The 9,405-nt window shown below is 34.5% G+C and overlaps 1 protein-coding gene across 1 annotated transcript; it reads right to left on the bottom strand.

Annotated features, from left to right (window-relative positions):
• Window positions 1-7,916: 7,916 nt before the first annotated feature.
• On the bottom strand, window positions 7,917-8,812 carry LOC119643919 (protein sine oculis-like; the record flags this gene model as incomplete). The annotated part of the gene is made up of 2 exons (XM_038043426.1): window positions 7,917-8,335; window positions 8,432-8,812. Coding segments are annotated over 2 exons (585 nt in total), but the record flags the coding sequence as incomplete, so codon positions are not given.
• Between the last annotated feature and the right edge of the window lie 593 nt (window positions 8,813-9,405).

Here is a 9,405-nt window from a genome sequence, read left to right on the forward strand (position 1 = left end):
AATTAACACCTTTATGATGTATTAAAAAAACTTTTCGTTTTTTTTTTTCTGCTGCTTGATATCATTATCCTGCATAACGTCTTGTGCACACGCACATATCTCTTACGGCTATTGGTATTGGTTGGTTGCTAAGCACCTCCTCTTTTATGGCTATGCCTGCGAATGTAACAACAACTCAGATACATTACATGTTACCATTATTATTCTACGTAAACCATCGGTACACGATAATATTGTCTGGCACTCATACGGCAAATGAAATAAATGTTCGTTTGTCTTTTTATGTGATAACCACTGCGCCCACGTTTTCGTCGTGCAGGACAGAAGCACCACAAATAGCGTTCTTACTGCTTTCAGTACGAAATCCTCATCAATCTGAGCATATAAGCTTATCCTATTGTTGTTGTAGCGTCCACATATATATTTGGCCTAGGGGAAAAAAATTTAAATCAAAAAACTAATAAGATTTTTGAAAATTCTTGATGCATATTAATTTAAAAAATTTTGGATTTTTTTTTTTTAATTCATCCAAGTGGCTGAGTACGCAACGAGTCTCGACTAATAACTTAATGGGCGTAAATAGAAATCTTAAGTACGGTGGAGTTTTCAATAAAGTCGTTTGACCTAGATTGCTAGGGCTTTTGAGACTTTAGCCTTAGAATTTATCATAATAAAAATTGTAACTAAATTCTAATTTCATTTTTTAATTTAATATTTAATATTAATTTACCTAGTTAAAAACTATAAATAAATAAAAAAAAAAAAAAAAAAATACAAAACTAAATCGTTTTTACGAGTACGAAATGATTAAGTAAAATAGTCTCTTCAATCGTCTAATAATTTGCACGAGAAGATATGGACCTGAAATTATATATAAAAAGGATTCGACAACTATAACCAGACTGATGCTGCCAGCGCTACTATATTCCCACTATATTCCTCAAAAATTGTCAGATCTTAGAAATTAAAGAGATGTTTAGTGCTCCTCTCATCGCAGACGTTAGAAACAAGAACGCTACCCTTAATACTGGAATACATGCGAAAGGTATCGTAATATTCGGCTTAAACTGATGTCTTCTCCTTGTAAACTTCTGGTATGTGATGATTTTTTCTTTATTGTTATTATATTTTTGAGATAATTACTTGTGGTCTATAAGTTTTCTCCTTATAGCGTACACCGCTTGTACTACAAGGGTACGTTAAGTTAATGCAAATGTAAGCAACAATTAGAAGGACTTGAGATAGGACTTACTCTTCTACTGCTTATTCTAAGCTTGTCTGTCCGTCTGTCCACCTTGTTATCTTATGTTTAATCCAAAGACTGCAATTTTTGAAATGTTTTCTTGTTTCATCTCAAAGGCGAAAACCATTGAAAATAATTCGGACCTGACTACTCGTCCGACTATTTGCCATATAACACGTTGTTTTGAATAACTATAAAGTAGTATAGGGTATTTTATGGTGGCTATTTGTTTTTTTTTTTTTTTTTTTTTTTTTGAATTTTATTCATCATTATATGTGACGCCAAGTCACGTGTCTCCTGGCTTACGACTGTTTAATTTTCAAATTTTTGTTTACCTGTCTCGTTAGATTTTTATACGATTTTTGTTTGTTATTGCACTTTTGCAAGAATGAACGTTGCAATCGTTCAACTAAATACACAATAGTCAAATATTTATAGTTGCAGACCGCGTTTTATATGCATTAAAAAAAGGAATGCTTTTATATCATTAAAATTTCGCTTTAATTATGCAAAATTGCATCTTGTAGCATAAAAATAAAAATATTTTATTATATTTTGGAATATTATGGTGGAAGATCGTTTTTACTTGATTTCATAAGTTCCATGCACTACAGGTTCTCGCGGTACGTCATGAGCGAAGTTATGTCAATTGCTGCCAGTCGCGAACTTTGCACTCAGATATTATGTTAAAGACAGAACACAGTAAGGGCGATCGTAGGCCATCCTTTCATATTTGACCCACTTATATCTGTCAATTTGCCCTAAACATTCGTCATCAATACATCATTTTCTGCTTTATTAAGTGCATGCATGTATTTTAATCAGTCTTGTACTTGAAAAAGACATCTGTTGAGGAAAATTGGAAAGAACAGAAAAACTGACATTGGCCTTTCTCCGCCCGATTTGACTGGTTCTAAAAGGTAACCTGAAAACGATGAAAAGAATTTTTTTTTTTTTTTTTATAAATTTTGCCAGAAAATAAATTCTAAGACTAAAAGTCTTGAAGCACTAGCATCTAAGGCTTTCGGCTTTATTAAAAACTCTACCGCACTTTAGGTTTGAACCCACGACCATTGAGTTGGTAGTCGAGACCCTTGCCTACTCGGCCACTCAGGCGGATGGGAAAGAATTTATTTGAGGCTAAGCTTTTGTTTTATTTTGTTTTGAAAATCGAGCCTCCAGTAGCGAGGTCGGCAGCTAGAAAAATGAACCTGGTAAAACTTGCTTCGCTGCGTATACTCATCGGAAATGCACATAGAAAGAGCGAGTGGCACTTGGGTAAAAACATTTCATACTTTTTGTGGAAGATTCAAGGACAGAATTATTTTTACCACGAAAACTGAGCATCATTTGTTGTTCTTAGAAGCAAAGACAAAAATTTTCAATTGCAAATGCGACCAAGAACCATAAACTAACAGAAGAAGGTTCATAAGAGAGAGTTTATTCTAGGAGTAACACTTACTAACGAATTCCGTATAGCGCTTAACAATTCGATATAGACAACTAACCAGATGCGATATGTATAACGAAATTATCTTTGCCTTCTTTGAAAAGCATCAGAGCAGTTTCTCGGGCCGTCTATTCTCAAGCTTGTTTGCTTCAATATTTTACCAAATAAACATTGTTCATTTTTTTTCTATTGAAAATTATTAAAATTGGAAGGTATCCAAACATGTTTTATCGTGCCAGGTCTAATAGCGTTGCCCAAACAATTTCGACGTACAAAACCAATAAGATATCTTTAGTTCCGCAGAATGAACAAGCTTCCAACCCAGGTAGCAATTCCATAGATGGGCAGTCTTCGCAAGCAAGACAGTTCTCATTATATAGATAATATGTACATATGTATAATAACATGTACAATATAATAACTCTATAGTAACCCCTGCTCATCGAAAAGCTGCCAAAGTAAACTCAATAAATCGCTTTTCTATTCTAAACCCTGATGGAAACAATGTTATTAACGATAATAATACCAAGGGTTGATAATGAAGCACTAATATCTCCAAAAACGCCATAAATCTTAATTCCTTGCGTAGGTGACATAAAATGCATCGTAAAGGATTTTTCAACTGTGATTGCTGCTAAGGATTTTTTTTTTGGGTTGTTGAGTGGAGATGGACTAGTTAATGAATTTAATTACAAAACTTTGAAAGACAGTCATAGGTAGTCAGAAAAAATTTTAAATGACAAAAGTTCGCAATATTTTCAACGTATGTCGTAGATTCAGTAATGATCCAAAAGATAATGTAGAACCAAGTGAGCATAACGAAAAGGTTTACAAAGTGAAATACTTTAATCATGCTGTCGTTAGAGGCGAAGCTCCTTTACAGATACATCCCACAGTTGCATTAGCGGACATAGTTGTCCAAATATTGCATAGAGCAAATCGAATGTGTGAAATGTAGCTTGGTTCACTTAATTAAGCCCTGGACTACAAGTGACGATCCCCATCCAAAATTTTCAAATTAATTGAAAAATCATGTGGGTAAAGGTTGTTCCGTATGCCATTAACAAACTTTGAAATTCTTGTAGATTAAGACGCAGGACAAGCGTAATAATAATTATTTTTTCAATCAACTTGACAACATCCGATTACACTTAGTATTGCCATGACTAATGATAATAGGCTATCATATCGAAAATTCCCCAATACGCTGAAATATCGAAAAATCCAAATCCTAATTGAGGACTTGATTAAAAAGCAGGGACTCAACTTAATAACGGCGAATCACCTTCACGATGGAGCTGATGTTGATTCCGTGATTCTAGTGATCTCTACTATTGGATATAAAACTTCGAATATCTTCAAAGAATAATTTTTGCAGGCTTCTCGTGTTAAAATGAATTGCAACAATTTTGATATTTCAATTTGTGCGGTTTATTTTTTTCCATGATTTTCATTGAAATGTAACGATTTTTTCCGGCAATTGGCTGCAAAATTTATTGTTGGAAGGACCTAAACGTCGAACATCAATCGCGGAGATCCAAGCTTTTAGTGATTGGATCGATAACAATTTACAACTTAATCTGACTTGGCAAAGCTCTTCTGAAATTGATAATCCAGTAGTAGTTTTAAAAATCTTATTCACCCAACTGGTTTTATATCCATTCTCAGAAATTTTGATCCCGCCAAGATGCTACATCAATTACGTTAGCTTCGGGAAAAGGCAAATGATCGGAGCAGTAGGAATCTTCTACATAAAAGGAATTCGAATAGAGGACCTGCGCTTACGTTTAGCTGAGATCAGGCATGTGTGGTGAGCATTACATATGGAGAGTCATTAAATATCTTTAACTATCGATCAAGCGAATTGTTCCTTTAAGAGATACGTTCGAAAATTGGTGCAAAAATGATATGAAGAAAACCGAAAGCTGAAAACTTTGTTCATTTTCTAAAAAGCACTCTACAGCCTACTAACCCATGCGATACTTCAAACGCAGAAGAAGTATTGGAATTTCTAGACAGCGCATGTCCTACGGATTGGCCTATCAGACAGGTATTGGTTGGTATTGTAGTCAAAGGAGTAAGAAAACTGAATGTTAAAAAATCTCCTGGATTTGATTGCACAAATGGTCTGATTATTTTAATATTTTTTCATCTTCTTAACGTTAATTTTTTGCAATATATTAAGAAGATTGAATCACCTTACAATTCAATAGAAGCGCACAGAAGCAATTTAGCGGCTAAATCTAATAAGCGAGAAAACCTTGTAAACTCGTATAGACCAATTAGTTTACTGATTATTTTTTCTAAAACCTTTGAGAAAATATATCTACGAAGACTACTTCCAGTCCTAGAGTAAAAACATATTTTTCCATCAGTTCGGTTTCGGTAATAAACATGAGACCATTGAGCAATGTTATCGTATTCTTGCCTACATCAGCGAAGCCATTGAAATTAAACATTGCGACGGTGTGCTTGCTGGTAGATGTGGGAAAGGCCTTCGATAAAGTCTGGCCTAATGGTTTGTTTTTCTAATTTGAAAACTTTCTTACAAATTCTATGTATTTGCTGCTTTAATCCTATTTGTTTCTATATTAATGTTGAAGGGATGATGATTCAATATATATAATAAATAGTATGTGGAGTGCCCAAAGGTAGTGGTTTTAGTCCAATATTCTATGCAATTTTCGCTTCATACGTTGATGACGTACAAATCCTATTTGCATCTTGTGGTCCTATGAATGCTTCCTACAGCTATAAATTCGTCTTAACAAAATTTCTCTTTGGCTGAACAAGTAGAATATATAACCTACACGCTAAATAAGGGTTCTTCTCCTTCACTGTTCTTGGATGGCAGAATTCTTATATGGTTTTATGTATGTTCCTACGTTGAAGCTTTAGCCCCATAGCACAAGGGTTATGTTGACAAGCGATAATCGACGCCCCCCAAGGAGTAGGACAATCTCCGTTGAAGGGGGCCAACTATTCTTGAGGCACCAAAATAGAGAATGAGTATGGGACATTTTTTCGCTTATTGCTATGCCTCTAAATACCTCTTAGTTTAATTCCCAAAGGAAACTTCGAGGTAATTACAGCCATCACGGTACTCAGCAGTCACGTAAGAAGGCATTCGTCCCGATAATCAGATGAATAGTGCACCTTCGTACCAGAAACAATCCCACTTTTGAGCAACCTGACCCACGTGGACAATCATTAACTTCATGACTTATTGTTTTATTACAAAACTTAGTCCATGCTATACAGCCTTGGCTAATCTCTTGGATGCCAATAATATCCCTATCAACAATTGTGTCGAATATCTTGACTTACATATTGATCAAAGACTAATACGAAGAAGTCAACCTCAGTGCCAGCAATTTGTTTTAAAAACCAGAAGACTCTCTTGGCTAATTCGTCCAGAACTCAACTTAATCTAAGAAATAAACGCATTATATACAAGAGTATCTCCCTTCTATTTGGATCTATGGCAAAGAACTATGAGGTCATAGTAACTCTAATATTGAAATACCCCAAAAAGTATCAATCGAAGGCCTTCCGCCTTTCTGTTGACCTGGATTTTCTATTTATCAGAAATGCAATTCAACGCATTTCCTCCAGATATCTTTTCAGACTGAGTAATCATATAAGTGAGACAATGTCTCTTCCAAGTTTGTAGATTAGGTCGTATTAAAAATTCCCCGCAATTTTTTCCGTGGGATGGTGTTGACGCCTTTTTATCGGGCAACACAAACCTGGTCGAGTCAAACGACAACGTGCACTTAAAAGGTGACATTTCAGCTTATATTTCTTGTGAAGATGTTTTTCTAATTCTTTGATCGCGTGAAAAATTATATTGATTTTGGAAATGAGTCAAATATCGGAGGAAACACGCTATGTGATGCTTTTTGACTGTAAAAAGGCGAAAACATTGCAAGAACATATCGCAAAGTATGTGAAGTATAGAATGAGAAGGATGTGAATGAGGGAAGTACGCAGGAGTGATTTACTCGATTCCGTTTCGGAAATTTCAGCGTTAAAGATGCACCTCGCAGTCATTGAAAAAGTCGATGAAATTTTGCAATTGATGCGGAAGCTATCAGCAAATAGCATAAGCGATGAACGTCAGCCACATGACAGTTTGGAATCATTTGAAAGCATCAGAAGAAGAACGAAGTTCGGAACCGTCGAAAAAACCGCGAAGACTTTTCAATATGACCCATTATACTCATGTCTGCTATGTTGCGGATTCCGATTGGTGGGATAATAATCCCTTTTATTTCCAACACTTATTATTTTTGTGGATTGATTGCAAATTAAATATGTAATTAAAAAAAAAAAAAAAAACTGCTTTATTGCGTAGGGTGAAGTAGAGCAAGGCCAACCTTAATGTTCGGTACGATGTTTTCTATACATATGTGAGCAAATATATTGCTGTTTGAATGGACAATTAATGAATGAAAATTTCTATAAGAAAAAAAAAAAAAAAAAAAAAAGGAAAAACAAGACAATAGAATTTAATAATAAAAAAATTACCAAGAAAATGAGATTACAACTGACAAGGAACAGCATAAAAATTGTATAGACGGGTTAATCTCATTGTCAGTTATTAAGCAAAGTGATCGGCTTTAAGGTATCGCAGGCGTACATGATAAGTTTTTTTTTTTTGTATATACTTTTAATGAATAATTAAAGGAAATTTCGAAAGAGTTTGCATTTTCATTCCATTCTAAACACCTGGCCGTAGGTGGTTGGTCCAAAAAAAAAAAATAAAAAGTTGAATAAATAACAGCGTTATGCTTAAGTGTTTTTATAAGCAAGTAATTTTATTTACATTTATTATTTACTTGTGTGGGTGTTATAAAATTTTTTAATAATTTAATCCTGATAAGTTTAACAAAACAGACTTAAAAAAAATAAAAATTAAACGTATTTACAATGTATAAATTATTTTAAAGAATTTTGCACAGTTTTATTAAAAATTTTTTTTTATTTTAAATTTTATATTTACATATATTTTTATTTATTTATTTATTTTTTTTTTTAAACCAGTCTAAATATTTCACAAAAATGTGTGTCTGCAGTAATAAAAAAATCCTTTATCCTTTTTCCTCGTTTTCTTTTTTTTCTTTCTACATTGAAAATAATATTTATAAATATTGATAAACGTGGTTGCTAGCTTTTTGCTTTATTTTAAGTTTTGCGTCAATCGATTTTTTACAATTTATTGTTTAAAAAAAAAAAAAAAGATTTTTTTTTTTTAAAAGGTTTTGTACCTTTATCTCTTATTAAATGAAAAACTCAGTTTTCTGTAGCTATTGTTGTTGCCTCTGTGGTCTTTGTTTAGCAACAGTTGCATATCCTGTCGACCATTCTTGTATGTTAATGTTGCTAGTACTGCTGCTTTTACTAGTGCTACCCGAACGAAGGGCGTCCAACTAAAATCATAAATGTTGATATTCGCTCATATCGTAAATTGGCATCGATCCCATAACACTGTGCAAGTGCGAATAGGCTACGGCCGCCGAGAGTGGAGCCATTTGTGCGGTCACAGAATTGCTGGAACTTTTACTAGCTGATCCACTTACTGTTGGCACACCTACCAATTGAGCGCTTAACGTATGATCGACAACGTGTTGTACGGCCGCCCATCATCAACCCTTGCATCATAGTGTTGCAGCAGTAGCGGCCGCACAACACGTTGTCGATCATACGTTAAGCGCTCAATTGGTAGGTGTGCCAACAGTAAGTGGATCAGCTAGTAAAAGTTCCAGCAATTCTGTGACCGCACAAATGGCTCCACTCTCGGCGGCCGTATGATGACTACTGTTGCTGGGCGATAATTGTTGCGTTGATACTGCACCTAGTGGTTGTTGCGTTTGTTGTTGGTGTGGCTGGTGGTGATGATGATGATGATGATGATGATGATGAGAATTTGCCGGATGTTGCGGATGATGATGACTGTGGCTTGCATTAATGTTAGTACCGCTGCTGTTATTATCGTTATTGTTATTAGAGGCAGCGCCTCCACTGTGACTTTGCTGCATTAAAGCACCTTCCATTTCTGAATCACTAGATGAATCCAAATGCTGTTTATCCGAATTTCCACTAAGAATAAAAAGGAAAATACAAAATGATTAAATAGATTAAATAAGGTGTACAGGTAGAGTAAAAACACGAGATCAATTTTTTGAATATATTCTGCGAAGAAGTATTGGGAATTATTGAAACGACATATAACTTTTACTGCCCCAAAAAAATGTGGTATCCTTATTGTATTAAACGTAAATTAAAGGAACTTTAGGGAGGCGCCTAAGTATATTCAGCGTACAAAGCGGACAAGCGTCTATAAGATAAGTAGAATAGCAGAAATTATCGCCTTTAAAACGACACCGTGTACCTTCTCAATTTCCTTTACCATAAAATTTTTCCCGTATTTTCAATACATTTCTCACCAATGAAATTTGATCAAAAACACCCAACTCGAGGTGCACGAACAACGCTAAATAACTTTTGCCAAAACCGTGTAAGTTGATTTTTGAATATAATATTCTCGGTACTTTTTTGACAGCATTATTTTTTGAACAAATTTTTACCCCCATTTTCTGAAGAATTATCTTAATGTTGAAACCGAGAACCTTGAAACGAACGAAAAAAAAACCTATTGACTCATCACAAAACTACAACACCACCACCACAATATTCCATCATATCACAC

This window comes from Glossina fuscipes, unplaced genomic scaffold (assembly GCF_014805625.2).
Source record: "Glossina fuscipes isolate IAEA_lab_2018 unplaced genomic scaffold, Yale_Gfus_2 70006, whole genome shotgun sequence".
Classification (NCBI taxonomy): Eukaryota; Metazoa; Arthropoda; class Insecta; order Diptera; family Glossinidae; genus Glossina; species Glossina fuscipes.